Below are 17,379 nucleotides of genomic sequence, written 5' to 3' on the forward strand. Positions count from 1 at the left end.
GTTAAAGACGAGTTGGGTAAAAATTAAAGACACCAGAAAGGATGAATACACTGTTTCTAATAACTCTATGCAACATTGGTAAATCCTCACAGTCGCTCTGGGGAGACTGTCAAATACTCCTGGGCGTTGCCACCTTGTTTAGGGCACAAAATTTCCTTTCATATCTCCATCCCTATACAAGGTTTTGAAGTCCCACACTGATCAGGGGGTGCGACTAAACTCAGGCCCCATAAGAGCCTGCCAAGCCCTCACCGCATTCGCCTCGCGGGTCCGGCGTTCTCCGCCCCGCGGGCCGCGCCCGTGCGGCCCCGCGTCTCCGGCGGCGCGCAGCCTCCTCCCCGCTCGCAGCCCGGCTCCGCCTCCGGCTTCCGCTCCTCCCACCCGCGGAGGCCGGAGCCCGGCTCCAGCTTCCTGTTGCCCAGAGCCGGGCGGCCCCGCGTGACCGCCAGCTGCCTCAGGCCCGGGTGGCTCCGGGGAGGGTCGAGCGCCGCCCGCCGCTGGCCCTGGCCCCGGGTCGGCAGCCGGGGCCGGTGGGAAGGGCCCGGCGCGGCCAGGTGGTAACCCCGTGACTCGGCGCCGCGGTCCCTGCTGGCCGCTGCGGGAGCGGGCGCGGTGCGTGAGAGGGAAATGGGAAGGTCGAGGGAAAGGGAAGGGGAGGGCGCGGGGACAAAACTCAGAAGAGGGAGGAAGAGACCAAGTGAGAATGGGTCGCTCTTCCCTGCTCTTCGTGCTCCTTGGAAGGAGAGCGTAGCTGCCGCGAGCAGACGGTGCTGTGCGCACTGTTTGTAGTAACAGAACCCGGGCTGTGCTTAAGAGGGTAGACTATCATATAGCCAGCTTAAATGTGTGGTGGATGTTAATGTGTTAACAAATACGGCAAGGTCTCCAAGACATACTAAGTGCAGAATAGTGTCTAAAGTGTGATCCTCTTTGTATAAAGAAGAAAAGGTGGGGGGCTGTTGGGGGAGAGACGTATAGACCTATACATACATTTGTATATGCATAGGTGTCTGAAACTCTTCGTATAAATCCTAGCGTTGGTTATCCCTGGAGAATGGAGCCAGTGATGAGGATTTTTAGTTTTCATGTGTAGAGATTTTTACTTTTTATATGTAGGTCAGCCGAGTCTCCACAAACATCAGGGTGCAAAAAATATGTAACTGTATTTTTACACTAACTTCAATTTTGTTGTGAGACTTCTTTTTAAAATCTTGAGTCAGTTCTGAAATTCCCCATTCCTTTCACCAGGGACTTACATAGCGCAAAGACACTGGGCACACAGGCCATCATTCTTGATGCCACTTGCCTGCACTGATGTCCAGTGAAATATGCATTGTCCTTTCCGGTTCTGGATTTTGCCAGTCCCTTCAAGTCTTCTTGAAAGTGTTCTACGTTCCTGGCCATAAGCTCTTGCCTATTAAGGATTAAGTGATTGACTTAACATACTTATTCCTAAAACACTGAAATGTAAATAGGAGATAAGCATTTGTTCAAATCAGAGAGTACATACATTCCTAATGATGTAAATTCAAGCATTCTCTTAGGCTGGGCTTCTTAATTTGCAGTTAATGGAGATTCTAGAAGATCCAGGGATGGACTCCCTCAAAATTGAGTGCAAAATAGTATATGCTCATGTTTTTCTGTGGAAAAGTGCCATAGCTTTCACCAGATTCTCAAAAGCTTCTGAATCCCACTGACTGGCATTGTAGCAACAGTGGTGAACAAGGCTAAAGGGCCTTGGTCCTCAGGAACTTATAGTCTGGTGGGATGAAAGACAGACGGACAGGCAACTACACACGGGATGTGTTCTGTGATAGAGGGGGTACAGTGTTGTGTGAATGTAGAAGTACCAGACTTGGGGCTGGGTGTCAGCTGAGGCTCCTTGGAGGAACTGACTATTAAATTGAGGCCTTGAGAGTGAGAGGAAGGTAGAATTTGTCCTAGTACAGGAGGGGTTGGGGGAAAGGGGTGGTCTTGGTAGAAGGAAGAGTGTTCCAGGTATCTGCCTGTGCAAAAGCTGAGAGTCAAGAGATACTTTGGAAATTCGTAAGCTAAAAAGAGTTTGTATGGTTCAAGCTTAAAGTTAGATGGGAGCAGCAGTAAGAGATGAGGCTGGGAGATCAGAAGCCAGGTTCCGTGTGTGATGCTGGGCAGACAGAGGTGAACAAAACAAAGGAGCCCTGACCCTCGGGGAGTTTTATTTTAGCAAGGAGAAACAGTGAACAAGTAGGAAAATAAGCTAACTAGATAAAATTTTTTACCATGATAAGATAAACAAGGTGATGTTGTAAATGGGAGCTGGGGTATGTATTGGGAGCTCCTTCAGGCAGATCTACATAGCGTATGCCACATGGATTGGAGGGTTGCAGCAAAGGTGGTCGCAGGCAAAATGGAGAGAGCTGGGTAGATTTCAGAGACGTTGAGGGAGAAGAATCATGAGGATTTCGTAGTTTACTGGATAATAATAAAGACAACAAATAACAATAGCTTCCATTTATTGAAAGCTTACTAAGTACCAGGTACTACCCTGAGTGCTTAATATATTTTTTTTCTTGTTTATTCCTGTAGCAACTCTGTGAGGTAGGTGTTTATTTCAATTTTGTAGGAAACTGCAGCACAGAGAATTTAAGTAACTAGCCCAAAGTCCCATCAGGATTCAAACTCAAGCCTGTTTTACTCCAAACCCCTGTAAGCAGAGGGGGCAGTGAGGGGGGAGTGGAATTGGGGAAGAGGTAGAAAAATGATAGATTTGGGATCTATGGAATTTGGGGTACCTTTGAGTTATCCAAGTGGAGATGTCCAACAGGGGAATGGATAAATGAGTATGAAGCTCAGATGAGATCAAGGGCAAGGAAGAAATTTGTGAGTTGTCAGCATAGAAGTGTTATCTGGAGCAACAGAGTGGGTGAAACCATCCTGAGAAAGTATATAGAAGGGTTAGAAAATAACTCTTAAGGAGGATCAACCTTCACGGAATGGCAGAGAAGGAACCCCCAAGAAGGTGTGGTCAGAGGTGTAAGAAGAATACTAAGACAGTAGCCCCACAGAAGCCAAAGGTAGAGAGTTTCCATGAGAGAATGGTCACAGTGTCATAGTCTACTTGAGAGATGAAGTAAGATAAGGACCAAGATACATCTATTCTTGTAGTAACAAGAATTCCGTTAGTTACCCAAGAGGACAGGCTTGCAGGAATAGTGGGGACAGAATCACATTTAGTTGGTTGAAGGGTGAGTAGGAGGCAAGGAATTTGAGGTGGTGAGTATAGACAGCTTGATCAAAATGTTTGTTTCTCTGGAGCTAAGAATCGAGAGTCCAGATTACAGGTATGGCCCCTGTGCTGAGTTGGGGTCATACTGATACCCGTTCATGAGAAGACATACTCCTTTCCTCCAAGCCCTTGCTTTCCTTTCTTTTTTTTTTTTTTTAATTTCCCTGCTCTTAAGCTTTTCCTTACCTTTTCCCTATTCCTCTTCCTTAGTATACTCCCTATAGAATACTCCCCGGGTAAGTCCTTGGAATGAACCCAGCCCTAGAAGAACAAATATTGGTTGTTCTCTGCTTGCAGGTCACCGGCATTACCAGGAGGGCTACAGGAAAGATGTAGTCCCAGTACACATGCACTCCCAACACAGCCAGTTGCTCATCACCTGATTTTCTCTCCTTCTAGGCATACACTGGTTGGGATCTAGCCATGGAGCAACTCCAAGGGTGTGTGTCTACCTGCCGGGACATTCTTTCCTTAGAGAACCAGTGCCTGGCTGCACTTCCTGACCTGAAGACCCTGAAGACATCACATGGGCATGTGTCTGCCCACTCAGACATCCTCTCCCTGGAGAACTGGTGCCTGGCCACACTTTCTGACCCGAAGACCCTGAAGACACCACATGGGCATGTGTCTGCCCACTCAGACATCCTCTCCCTGGAGAACCGGTGCCTGGCCACAGTTCCTGACCTGAAGACACCACATGGGCATGTATCTGCCCACTCAGACATCCTCTCCCTGGAGAACCGGTGCCTGGCCGCACTCCCTGTGTCTGCCAGCCCCTTTCTCCGGTGTCTCCAGGTATCTCACCTGGTACAAACTGATCTGTGTAGCCTGAACACCAGCAACCACCTGCGCTCTGAGCCTCCAGCCTCGAGGGCTCAGTGCCTCTCTGAGGAACAGGGCCTCCTGACCTGCCCCAGGGCTTTGAAATCCGTCTCTGCTCCAGAGAAAGCTCAGGAAGCAGCTTTGGTAAGATCGCCCATGGCACTTGTCTTCACTTCAGCCACGTCTGTTAGAGGCGCTAGGTGCTGGCTTTCGGTGTCTGTGTACCTTCTCTCCTCAGAGCCTCTTCCCAAGGTGCCCTTTACCTGAAGGCTGTCTTCATCAGCATTGTTACTCTTATTGCATATCCAGTTCAGATGTTCTGGACAGAGAGCAAAAACAGGTTTTGTTTTTAGAACACCTCTCCTCGGGAGGAGAGCCAGCCTGATATTGCTGTAGCAGAGTCAGCCCGGTGCTTTTGAGATCTTACAAGGCATGAGATGCAGCCACTACTCCCTGGGTGTGCACATGCTGACACATGTCCACTTGTACACATCTGTACAAGCATGTTTAGTATACAGGTCAGGATCGCTAGACAAACACACATTCCTTCTGTAGGACTGAGGGAAAGGCAAATCTGAGCCCTCTACTATCTCTGCCAATTATAAGCCATTCAAACTTGGGTGAGACTCTTAACCTTTGGAAGCTTTAATTTCCTCACTTTTAAGATGAGGTCTGTGAAAATCTACCTCCCAGGGTCATTGTCAGGATTACAACTACCGCCATCTTACATTTATTTAGGGCTTTGCAATTTGCAAAGAGTCGTACACACATGATCCCATTTAATCTTCTAAGTGCCCCATCAGGTAGGTGCCAGGGGATGAGGAGGCTGAGGCTCATAGAGGGTAAGCTCGCTGTTGCTGGGGGATTGATCTGGGTCTTGGCCCTTGTTCTTCTGAGTCCAGAATACCTTAATAGCATCTCAGGAGGTGTGTTGTGAGGGGCCCCAGGCTCCTGGGCTGTGATGTCAATAAGGAGATGAGAGTGGGGAGATCACGAAGCCCCTGAGCAGAGGCTCAGACGTTGATGTGGGAGAGGGTGTGTGTGTGAAGTGAGGGAGCACTCCGCCAGGCAGGACAGGTCAGTGCTGGGGCGTGAGGGAGTGGAGCTTCGGTGCTGGAAGATAGATGTGGACTCTTCCTGGGCTTGGGAGCTGCTTTCAGCTTTCTCTCTCTGTTTAGGGGGCTGTGGGTACGTGCTGGGATTAATAGCTGCTGCTATCCCCAGGGTCATTGGTCTTCCAAAGAGAAAAAGCCAGAAGAGAAGGAATGGGCAGAAGCTCAAATGCCTTTTTATAGTCTAAGCTTGGGAGAGGAGGAGGTGATGGAGGAGCTGGCCCTGAAGCTCACCCCTGGGAACTCCGAATCTTGTCCTGAGACTACTGACCAGGCCCTTTGGGAAAAGAAGGTAAAAGTTCCATATCTGGGGAGAGGTCGATGGTGGTGGAGGGGAGGGCTGGGGGAAGGTGGGAGGAGTGGTCACCAAAGGCTGAGCCAGATCCCCGCCACAGATGGAGGGGAAGGAGCTCTTATTTCTCAGGTCCTCACTCCCTATTCTACCCTCTCAGCCAGACAAACATCTTCCTGAATCTGGGTTCATTCTCTCTGTCTCTGACTTTGTAAGTTGGCCTGAGTGGATGCTTAAGTTGGTCCTTATTAACTCTTTCCTCCTTTCTTCCCTCCTTCCCAATTCCCAGATGGTTCTAATGAGCTTCCTGTGTTCTACTCTGGCATCAAATGTAAACATGAAAGATGCAGTTAACTCTACCCAGATTTTCCTCCTTGAAGTTTGCAGTGAACTTGCCCCCTTGGAGCCTGAGTTTATCCTCAAGGTATTGCGGCGTGAAGCTGGGGATGGGAGTGGGAGGCTAGGAGATGGGGAATGTGGTTACGGTGTGTGAGGGGGATGGTGACCAGCTTTATACTGGGGTGGAGGGACCTTTGCTGAGGAAGGTAGTAGGATCTCTGGGTGAGTCTGAGGCCTCGTCCCTGGGTCCTCTGAGGAGTGCAGGAAGATGGGATTGGGAAAGAGTATGCTAGGGTTTGTTTATTTAGTAAGTACCCAGGCTAAGTACACAATGCTAGGCCTTGGGGGTTATACCAACAGATATAATGAAACTTGGATCTGGTTCTTAAGAAGCCTATGGTATTGTTAGGGAAGCAAAAGTAATCCCAAATATTATAGAAATGCAAATAGAGGAGTAATAGTGAATGTTTCAGAAGTAGAGAAAATAGGAGGGAGGAAATGTTTTCCATGAGGCTTTGGAAGATGGCAGGGTAATCCAGCAGTTTGAACCCTAGGTAAGTTTTTGATAGATGTTGATGGTGGGAGGTCTTCCAAAGAGTGAAGGGCCTGGTTGAATTAGGAGGTGATAATAGACTTAGGAGAAGACATGCTGCAAAGGTGAATAAGGGCTAGATTGCGGTGGATGTAGAATGCCAAGCCAAGAGGCTGGACTTCTATTTTACAGACAATATGGCAGCTCAGGAGAGGCTTTATGCAGGCAGATTAGATAAACAAGTTAGTTTAGGGCACCATGCTGTGAAGAAGTGGCTGAGATGCCAACCCTCCCTACCCTGTGCCCTAGGCATCTCTGTACGCCAGGCAGCAGCTGAATGTCCGGGATATGGCCAACAAAGTCTTGGCCATTGCTGCCTTCTTGCCAGTCTGCCGCCCCCACCTGCGACGATATTTCTGTGCCATCGTCCAGCTGCCTTCTGATTGGATCCAGGTGGCCGAGTTCTACCAGGTATGGCACTCAGTTCTCTGAGCTTTGACCCTCACTTCGTTCCCTCTCCTTTGCTCACTGCGCCCCTAGGGAAAATTCTCAGACACTGCGGCCTCTCCTCAGCTGTCCTCAACCCTGGTGCCCAGACAGGACAGCTTTTCCCACTACTGGGCTGGGTTTCCCAACAGGGAGAATATGACTGAGAAGGGCTGGACTGAGTCTGAGAAAAACTGGTGTTATTCTGGACCTCATGTTTACCGTGAAGAGAGCAAAAATTTTGCCAACAGGCTTAGCTCCACAGAGATGGTCACTGCAGAGCTGGGGCTTGGGTGCTCCCTATTCTGTGCTGTCACTTTACCCCATGAAGTGTTCTCATTCTGTTTTGGAGGGTCTCACTCCTGGTGGCTTCTCTCTCTGACAGAGCGTGGCTAGCAGAGGGGAGGACAAGCTGGTGCCCCTGCCTGCCTGCCTGCGTGCTGCAATGACGGACAAATTTGTCCAGTTTGATGAGTACCAGCTGGCTAAGTACAACCCTCGGAAGCACCGGGCCAAGCGACAGCCTCGCCGGCCGCCCCGCCCTCCAGTCAGTCCCTGCCTCAGCCCTGGTCATTCACAGCCTAGGCCCCCTTTCCCTGGAAAGTAGGGGGATGAGGGAATATGCTGACCCCCCCAGGGAGTCCACGTTAAGCACCTGACATGTTTCTATCACCAGAAACAGAAGGAGTCAGAGAAATGCACAGGAGCCGGGGAGAGCCCAGGGGGCAGAGAGGGCAGGGCAGGCTTTCCTTTTGGTAGAGGTGGGCCTTCCGGGCTGTTGGGATGGGTCTCTCCAGGTGTCCCTTTTGGAAATGGCTTCTCCTGTCCCTACAGAAGGAGAGTTCATTCTCTAAGATGAAGCAGTATTGGCCAAAGTTCATTCGGCCTCTTTACCGTGATCAGCTTATGGTGAGTGCCTTGTTCTGGGGTTCCAAATGTGCAAGTCCAGTCTTTTCTCAACTTGGATTTAGAAATGGAATGCCATTTGGTTCAGAAACAGTAACAGTGGGTGTAGCCAGTCTCCTCCCTGGGGACATCGCAGCTGTGATGGTGGGTTTTGAGCACGCTGGGAAAGGCTCCTTTTATTTCCACTTGGCTCTCCGTAGTGTCATACTTTACTGACCGGTGGCACGTCCAGCTGGGTAAGTGAGTTAAAAACATTCTGAAATACCTACCTTCCATAGGAAGTTTTAAAAACAAACCAAACTTTTTTTTTTTTTAACTTTACTAACAAATAAGGCACTGCACTTAGTGGTTAAGAGTGTAGAATCTGGATTCAGACTACCTGGTTTGAATCCCACCGACACCACCACCACTTGCTGGCTATGCAACCTTGGCTAAATGACTTACCCTCTCCTGCCTCACTTTCCTCGCATATAAAATGGGGATAATAGCAGTACCAACTTCATTGGGGTTTTTGTGAGGATTAAATCACTTACTGTATTTAAAGTATTTCTAACAATACCTGGCACTGAATAAGTCACCATCATCATCTTTAAAATCAATTATTAGGAAAATATATATTAATATCACAAAAAAACCCACATCCTCTGTTGGTCCAGTCATCTTTTCTCTTCATCCTATTAATACATCCCAAACTTAGCTCTTCTGCCATAGAAGATTCTGGAATCCAGCTTCTTTCAGTGTAACTCCTCGCAGACTACATCGTGCTGATGCCTCCATTTACCTGTTCCACGTCTCAGTGATGTAAATAAGAGCTGCTTCTCCTGCTCCCTCCTGAGAACAAGGTGTTCTCAGTTTATTCTGTCCTCATCTTGTTTTTTCACAAGCCAGTCATCCCCTGTTAACCATTCAACCTTGTGGAAACGAAACACAGTGACCCCAAAGATCCACTCTGTTTTGCTTGCCACGGGAGCTCTTGTTGTTGGAGAGTTTTGTCCCCTATTCCTAGTCTTAGACCAGATCTACTTTGGAGAAAGAAATTACCTCAGAGGTAGAGGATGGTCTTGGTTTTTGTTTTCTGAAGAAAGTGACCATGTCCCTTGAATTGAATGGCCCCTTTGGGACTTGGGGATATTTCTACAGTTTGAGGAGGCCTACAGTGCAGTGTCAGTGGAAAAGAAGGAGCCAAGGTTCACCCTGAAGAAGCTGGTACAGCGACTGCACATCCACGAGCCTGCGCAGCACGTCCAAGCCCTGCTGGGCTGCAGGTGAGAAGCTGCACCCTGGGCACACACTCCATCTGGGTAGCCCCAACTCTTCAACACCTCTGGCCCCAATCCCTGCAGTTGGACCCCAGCAACATTAATTTGGGCCAACATAGCCTTGAACGTGATTGGCTGGCTTTGACTGACTCACTTTTCCTTTTCTGAGTTGTTTTCAGCCGGCTTGGAAATGATAAGTTTTTCCCCCTCTGTCCCAGATACCCCTCCAACCTACAGGCCTTTTCTCGAAGTCGCCTTCCTGGGCCCTGGGATTCCAGCAGAGCTGGGAAGCGGATGAAGCTCGCCCGGCCACTGACCTGGGAGCGGGAGCTGAGCTTGCGGGGGAGCAAAGCTTCCGTCTGGGAGGAACTCATAGGTAGAGTAACCTTGGCCGTCACGCTCCCTTCCTCTCTTCCCTGTTCATGCCTCTACATTTGGAACTCTGACTAGAGGATTTCCAGGGCATGGTGGAGTTATTCTCCTGCCTGGTAGTTCCATCACTGAAAGTGATTGGATTTATAAGGTCTGCCATTGACCCCACCAAAGTGGGTGGTGGCTCCTGCTTTGAGTAGCATTGGCATCATAGGTGGGTAATTCCAGACATGGTTGAGTGATCTCCAGGCCTTTATCAACACATGACAAAAGTGGTGCCTTCTCTCTGATTTCACTTGTGTCATTGTCTGTGTAACCCATCCAAACAAGGTAGGACTGGTCCATGGCCTCTTGGAATCACCACCAAAACCCATTTTTAGGACATAAATATTGTAAGTAATTTGCCCACACTGATAAAGAGAAGTAGTTCAAATGGGGAGGACCAGATCACTTTCAATTTTCTCCTTATTTTTGTGCTAGTTTATTTTTAACTCTAGAAGGCTCTTTCTATTCTAGTTTTTCTTCTACTTCCTCTTTCATCTTTGAAAATTTAAAATCAACTTCTCTCTGTTGAAAAATACCTGTCTATAGGCCTTCTGACGGCTTGAGTTTTGTAGACTTCACATTTTGGAGCTCCAGAAGCCCAAGTTGGCTTTTATGTCTCTGTGAGTTGCCATTTATAGATTGTCCTCAGGGCAGCCCGAATTGCTCAGCTGCTTATCAGTCCTCTCACTTTGTGGTTGTCACTGGTGGCGTGTGTATCAGAATCACATGGGAACTAAAACACACACGCGCACACACATACACACACATGCTTGACAACCTCTTCCTGAGTGTTCGATACAACTTTGGGTAGAGCAGGATTACGGGGTCTGCATGGCAGCCAGTATGCTGATGATTCTGGTGTGCATCATCTGCATTTCCTCTCTCTGCCCCTGAAAATCAGAACTGTGCTGTTTATCTTGGTTGACACAAATGCCCATAGTCTAATCCAGTGGCCTCCAGAGTTTTTTGATCATATATTGCAGAAACAATTTTTGGGATACACCAGAATATATGTATATGTATTTTTAAAACTTTTATACATGTACTAATAAATTATGTACTTTAGGAAATACATAAAATGCAATTATATAAATATGGTACGAAAATAGAAATAAATATATGTAAATATAAGTATCAGATAAAATGTAATAGCTATACAGACCCCTCTTTGGAAACCACAGGCTCATTAATAACTCATTAATGAATTTTTTAGAATGAAATCAGTGAATTTCTCAATCCATGGGATAAATATTCATTTTATTGTTTAATAGCATAAATATGATATTGAACTTAATTTATTATCAGAATGCTCTAGAAAACCTTTCATACAGGGTGGGGGAGGGTAGAGCTCAGTGGTAGAGCATATGCTTAGCATGCATGAGAGCCTGGGTTCAATCCCCAGTACTTATTAAAAAAAATAAATAAATTATAAAATATTAAGAAAACCCTCCATACATAGCAACAAGTGAGCAAAGCTTACGAATTGACCAAGGATGCAATAGTTCCGTTGTTGTCACACATCACTTACGCTATATACTCAACCTAATTGTTCTACACAGCCTGCAAATCAGAGTTATGACTAGAGAACCCCAGGACTTCCAGAAAGCTGAAAGCTTCTGGCTGTAATTCAAATAAGACTTACCTTAAAAAAGGTACCACCACTCTCCTAATAAAAGCTGCTGATGGTGATGGCTAGTGCCTGGGATGTGGGTGGGGGACCAATAGGCCTGGTCTCTAAATGTGTCTGAATGCATCTCTGGGGGTACCCAGGAAAAATATCACAACTCCTATTTATGTTTACCTTTATCTCAAAGAAAGAATTTTTCCAGTATTTGCTATACAGATAGAACTCTAGCCACTGAGTCCATGTTCTGTGGTTCAATGTCACATATTATAGTTGAGGTTCATTGAGGAAGCGTGGGAGATCCACAGCACAATGGCATTGGTGGTGCCCCCTCACTCTGCTTTCTGTACAGTGTGACTTATTGCAACTTATCTTTGAATTGTAAATAGATTTAGAATTATTATTCAGTATTAACCAAACTAACCCTCTAAAAGTGACATAAGCCTTAAAAAGTTTCTTGAGAAACTATGACTTGAAGGGAATACTCATATCACAGGGAGAAGTGAAAAATAAAAAAGAGACAAAAGTGAAATTCTGATTCAGTGCAAGTCTTTTTCATCTATCTTTAAATAAAAATAGTGACTGTTGGATCAGCTCTTATAGGACATTGGCCAAAACACTTAAGAATTATCAAGAAGACTATTTGAAATACGGAGTTACGTTCACCTTTACCTTATTAACTAACAAATATTAACTAATGATTGTACTACATATATGTAATTTGTAACTAAGATTGTACTAGGAAATATCTCCAAAAATTCTGGAAGTCATTACTCTAGAGAATTGTATTTTGCCAGTTGAGCCCAATCTCAGGGCTGGTGCCAACAGACAAAGTGATAACCTAAGTTGTTTGTTGATATAGCCAATCCCATAAACAGTGTAGATTTTGCTCCAAGCTCAGGCAACCCGGTTTATCTCTTTCCAGACCTTTAAAACATTTTGAGTAGGAAAGATCACCGGTTAGTACCTCCTTTCCTCCAACCTGACTATTCTGCATGGCCTCTGAGCTTCTTGCTCCGCTCTCTGACCTCTCTCACTCATCCTTTGTTTGCCTTTCTCACCCTGTGCCCGACCTTCCACAGACAGTGGGAAGCTTCCCTTCATGGCCATGCTCCGAAATCTGTGCAACCTGCTGCGGGTTGGAATCAGCACGCACCACCACGAGCTCGTGCTCCAGAGACTCCAGCATGCCGTACGTGTGAGGGGCGGGGAGCCAGGCTTCTCCTGGTGGCTGGGGAAGGTCACAGCCACCAAGTTATTTCCTTGTGGGCTGTAAACAGGTGTGGAGGTACAGATAGGTCTGGGGTTCATCATCCCTTTGAGGAATTAGAATGTTAGAACTTTCCTTTTGATTTTCTGAGATAATTTCTGTGACTACTAACTTCAGAGGGAGTCTAATATAAAAGGAGCAGGGGACCTTCTGTTACTTCCTCTCCTTTCTTTTTCACCTCCTCTCATATTCTCACATGACATCTTTCTTTCTTTTTTTTTTAATTGAAGTATAGTCAGTTTACAGTGTTGTGTCCATTTCTGATGTACAGCGTAATGTTTCAGTCATACACAGACATACATATATTCATTTTCATATTCTTTTTCATTAAAGGTTACTGCAAGATATTGAATATAGTTTCCTGTACTATACAGAAGAAACTTGTTGTATATGTATTTTATATATATAGTAGTTAGTATCTGGAAATCTCAGGCTCCCAGTTTATCCTTTCCCACCCCCTTTCTCCTCTGGTAACCATAAGTTTGTATTCTATGTCTGTGAGTCTGTTTCTGTTTTGTAAATAAGTTCATTTGTGTCTTTTTTTTTTTTAGATTTCATATATGAGTGATATCATATGATATTTTTCTTTTTCTTTCTGACTTACTTCACTTAGAATGGTGATCTCCAGGTTCATCCATGTTGCTGCAAGTGGCATTATTTTATTCCTCTTAATGGCTTAGTAGTATTCCATTGTATAAATATACCACAACTTCTTTATCCAGCCATCTGTCAATGAACATTTAGGTTGTCTCCATGCATGATGTCTTTCTTTATTCTTCTCCACCTTTCTCTAATATCCATTTCGTTCTTCCTCACCTTCCCACTAGTTTAGCAGAGTGGTTATCTCACCTTCCTTGTACCTGAAGCCCTTGATGCACCCCGTACTCCCTGATTCTCTGCTCATGACCCTGCTCTTTCTTTGCAGAAGTCAGTGATTCACAGTCGGCAGTTTCCATTCAGATTCCTTAATGCTCATGATTCCATCAATGCCCTTGAGGCTCAACTTGAAAAAAAAGGTATTATCTCTCTTCTTCCAACTCCTGTCTGTCTTTCATGTCTGAGAATAGATGAGACAGCAGCCCTGGTATTTTTCAGCCTCTTGCCTTCCAGTCTCAGGGTGTGGGGCGGGCAGAGGTCAGATGCTGGCCAGCTCCCAGGGTCAGGACTCAGGACAGGTACTGATGGGAGGACAAGATGAGGAAATAGAAGCTGCCTGACTCAGATACTTCCCTGTCACCACACAGCATTGCCATTTCCTTCCAACACAAAACTGGTAAGGCAGATATTAATTAAAAACGCAAGATATGGCAAGAAGTACTATTCCTGGCAGTCTTGCAAACCAAGTCGTCGGGAACTTCGGGCAGCCATGATGATGCCTGTGGTATACGATCAGCTCAAGCGGGCGAAGCTGAGACTACACAAGGCCAGGTTTGTGTGTGAGTGTGTGCTAGCTGGGAGCAGAAGGTGGGCAACAAGAGGCACCCAGAAAGAGCCTGGGAGTCATCTGGGAACCCCAGCTTTTATTCTGTAAGCTCGTGCTTGTTAGTCATCCCAGTGGCTGAGACTTGCCTGGGTCAGGTTGCTTGCACAGCGAACCTTGTCTTTGACATTGTCCAAGGGAGAACTGCGAAACAGAACCTGTGTTTGGGCCTCCACCTTGTTATCTGTTCTTGTTTCACTGGTTTCCGTGTATTCTGCCCGCCTGTGTGGCATTTCCCTTTCTCTTAGTGCATGAGAGTGCCTCTCTGCTTCTGCTCTGGTTCCCACTTTTCTTTCTTTTTCTTCTCTGTGATATCTGTTTGTTTTTCTTTTTGTTTCTCTCCCTCTGTGTGTTTTCTGACCCATTGACTTTCCTTTTTCTTTTGATGCATATAAAGATAGTTATCATCAAACGGACTCAAAGTCATCATAAAACCTGTTCTGTAAGCTTGGTGAAGTCCCAGCACTCTGCCTTTTAGGTGTTTCCACAGTATCTTCATTCATTTTCATTTAAGACAAATGCAGGGTTCATCTGACCTTCTAGTAGGCTCAGTGGCCAGAACTTGCCAGAATCAGTGAAATAGTGGCTGAACACAGGCCATTAAAGAATTAAGCCGAGGGTGAAGTCCAAACGGTATGTCTTTGCTGGCCACATGTGGCTATTGAGCACTTGAAACGTGGCTAATGGGAACTGAGATGTGCTGAATTTCGAGGACAGTGTGAAAAAGGATGTAAAATATCTCATTCATAATTTTTTGTATTAACATATTGAAATGAAAATATTTTTATATATAAAGTTAAGTTAAATGTAATATTAAATTATTGTCTAGGGGGAGGGTATAGCTCAGTGGTAGAGTGTGTGCTTAGCATGCATGAGGTCCTGAAGATATTTTTAAAAACAAATGCCAAATAATATGATACATTTTATTTTACCCTGCTGTACTTTACATATGTCTCTTAAAACAGACATTTTCTCATATAATCAGAATGCCATTAATATACCTAACAGAACTAAAAATAATTCCTTGGTATTATCGTTTATTATCTAGTCTATGGTCAAATTTCCCATTGTTTCAAAATATTACCTTTGAGTATCACAGTTTATTCAAATCAGGATCCAAATAAGGCACACACACATTACAGTTAGTTATTAAGTCTCTTAAATCTGTTACAATCTTTTAATTGTTTTCATGCCATTGACTTGCTGTGAAAATCAGGTTCAGGGCCCCAGAGAATGTCCCACATTCTAGATTTGTCTGCTTCTTCAGTGTCATCTGATTTGTTTCTCTATTTCATGGACCCTGGGCATTAACCCTAAAAGCTTGAATAGATTCAGATTTAACTTTTTTTTTTCTTGCAAGAGTATTTTGTAGATGATCCTTTGTACACTATGAGTAAGACCACCAGAATTTTTGCCTCCTGATAGGGTACAGGACCAGGAGGCACAAAAAGTCCAGTGGTGGTGATTGATCTGTGCTTTTAAGTGACGAGAGCCTGATTTCTCCACTGTAAGATGAACGGTTTACCCATTGACGTTCTTGGCCTGAATCAATTGTTTCATTAGCAGTTACAGAATGAAGTTGTTTTCTATCATTCTCTGTATTTATTACCTAGAACTCTAAAAAGAACCTCCCTCATGAACTAAAGCTATTTGGTTACTTTGAAATAGAGATTGTCTTGGAAAGGTAGGATGAATGTTCAGTTCTTTCTCCTTTGATTGCCATTTTTCAGAGTAAGAAGTTAACATTTGTTCTTTAAATTATAATTTAAAAATAGGTGGTAGTTAAATCTTGCCTCATGAAGTAAGTATGGATTGATGTGGTAAGCATGGCCAGCACTTTCAGAGAGGGGGTCTACAAATGACTTCCCTCCAGCCATGAGAATGGAATAGGAGGATCCTGTGGGATGAGGCAAGGGGAAGCTGTGGCCCTGTTTTCTCTACTGACATCGCAGACGGGCTGTGGAGGGGGAGCGGGTGAAGACTTCATACATGACTGGCAAGTGTTCGTCTTCCCATCTGCCTCAAAGTGGCAAACGGGGAAGCCCCTGAGCCCTCTGTCTGTATCTTTCCTGCCTGCAGACAGTGGAAATTTGACTGTGAGATGCTAGCTCGGTATCGACAGGCCCTGGAGACAGCCGTGAACCTCTCTGTTAAACACAGCCTACCGCCACTGCCGGGCCGCACCCTCTTGGTCTATCTGATGGATGCGGGTGCAGACAGGATCCTTCCCAAGAGCAACCCACAAGGGGTAAAAGTAAAAACAGGTGGGGGTGATTGGTAGGATGCTGGGAATCCTGAGAGGCATCCTGTTCCCGACCTGGATCTCCCATGCAAGCCCTCAGGACTAATTGGCTTCCTGACATCAGACCTTGGTTCCTATGGACAATTCCTAGAATGTGGTCTCGAGCCTGTTCATGGATTATATCAGTAACTTTTCACATTTGGCTGGTCCTTAATACTCTCTAATTTCTGTCACCAAAATATGCATCACTTCCACCTCCTTACATCCCATTGTTGAATTTGGGCGGGGACCCTGGCCCTTCTCTACCTTCCTTCCCTGTCAGCTCTTCCTGGGGGCTGCTGAAGCTGTCCTTTCTTCATTGGGGACTTTGCCCACTTTTCCCCAGCCAGTGGAGACATTGGCCCCCAGGGCAGGGCTGGACAGAGGTGGATTTTAAAGCAGTGGAGCCTTACTTCACTCTGATGCTTGTCCAATCAGCCCCCTCTGAACTACGTGCTGCTGCTGATTGGGATGATGGTGGCTCGGGCAGAGCAGGTGGACCTTTTGCTGTGTGGAGGAAGCACTGTGAAGGCTGTTGCGATTAAGGCAGAAGAAGGTATCCTGAGGACTGCCACAGATCTCCAAGCTCAAGTCCAGGTTGGACCCCCACCCCCACCATGCAGACATATATGAATGGACAGAGGCCTGGAAACAGCCTGATTAGTCAGGAAGGGCTTGGATATACTCAGTTCTGAGGATTTCCCGAACAGACTGTAATGTTTGTCACTTACTGACCGTCTCCTATGCAACCACGTGACATGAGTCTCTTTCCTTCAGGAGTTGGATGAAAAGTATGAATGGTCCCTGCCTACTTTGGGGAAGCACTTGCTGTCCCTGGCTACCCAAAGGGTCCCTGTGAGTACTGCCCAGTCCCTGAGAAACCCCGTCCTCCCCTACATTTTCCTCCACACAATGTATCTCATTTCTCAAAGCTTCCTTGCAAGCTATGCACAATACCCTGCTGGCTGCGACCCCTAACTCAGGGTATGCTGGTAGATATTTAACAACCAGCAATCTGGAAACATAAGTCTTGGTTAATAGCATTTACTAATTTCCATGGTGTAAATACGCCTTCCATGGCTGATCTCAAGCTACCAACATGCTGTCAGTGAACACAGAGTTGGGAGGAGGTGCTCAGGAGCACACGTTTATATAGTATTCCCACAATATAGATAAAATAGATGTAAGTAAGGTCAAGAGTAGATAATGGTGAAATGTAGTAAAATAATTAGGAAGTGATGACTTTTTAGTGTCTATTACCTTTGTGTTTAATATATTCAATTGTAATCTT

The 17,379-nt window shown here is 45.8% G+C and overlaps 1 protein-coding gene across 5 annotated transcripts in view; it reads left to right on the forward strand.

Annotated features, from left to right (window-relative positions):
• Nucleotides 1-17,379, forward strand: part of TEP1 (telomerase associated protein 1) — a 39,388-nt gene that overhangs the window by 3,088 nt on the left and 18,921 nt on the right. The window contains exons 1-15 of one of the 5 annotated variants that reach the window (XM_074365853.1): nucleotides 444-612; nucleotides 3,668-4,234; nucleotides 5,315-5,494; nucleotides 5,784-5,918; nucleotides 6,675-6,836; nucleotides 7,237-7,398; nucleotides 7,686-7,760; nucleotides 8,898-9,022; nucleotides 9,235-9,392; nucleotides 12,140-12,249; nucleotides 13,253-13,343; nucleotides 13,572-13,755; nucleotides 15,887-16,055; nucleotides 16,527-16,685; nucleotides 16,866-16,943. In XM_074365853.1, coding sequence (XP_074221954.1) covers nucleotides 3,692-4,234; nucleotides 5,315-5,494; nucleotides 5,784-5,918; nucleotides 6,675-6,836; nucleotides 7,237-7,398; nucleotides 7,686-7,760; nucleotides 8,898-9,022; nucleotides 9,235-9,392; nucleotides 12,140-12,249; nucleotides 13,253-13,343; nucleotides 13,572-13,755; nucleotides 15,887-16,055; nucleotides 16,527-16,685; nucleotides 16,866-16,943 — 2,331 coding nt within the window. In that variant the 5' untranslated portion in view covers nucleotides 444-612; nucleotides 3,668-3,691. Of the gene's footprint in view, nucleotides 1-443; nucleotides 613-3,667; nucleotides 4,235-5,314; nucleotides 5,495-5,783; nucleotides 5,919-6,674; nucleotides 6,837-7,236; nucleotides 7,399-7,685; nucleotides 7,761-8,897; nucleotides 9,023-9,234; nucleotides 9,393-12,139; nucleotides 12,250-13,252; nucleotides 13,344-13,571; nucleotides 13,756-15,886; nucleotides 16,056-16,526; nucleotides 16,686-16,865; nucleotides 16,944-17,379 lie in introns of those variants that run through there. The other 4 variants (XR_012507599.1, XM_074365851.1, XM_074365850.1 and 1 more) reach the window with 4 other exon arrangements.

This window comes from Camelus bactrianus, chromosome 6 (genome assembly GCF_048773025.1).
Source record: "Camelus bactrianus isolate YW-2024 breed Bactrian camel chromosome 6, ASM4877302v1, whole genome shotgun sequence".
Classification (NCBI taxonomy): Eukaryota; Metazoa; Chordata; class Mammalia; order Artiodactyla; family Camelidae; genus Camelus; species Camelus bactrianus.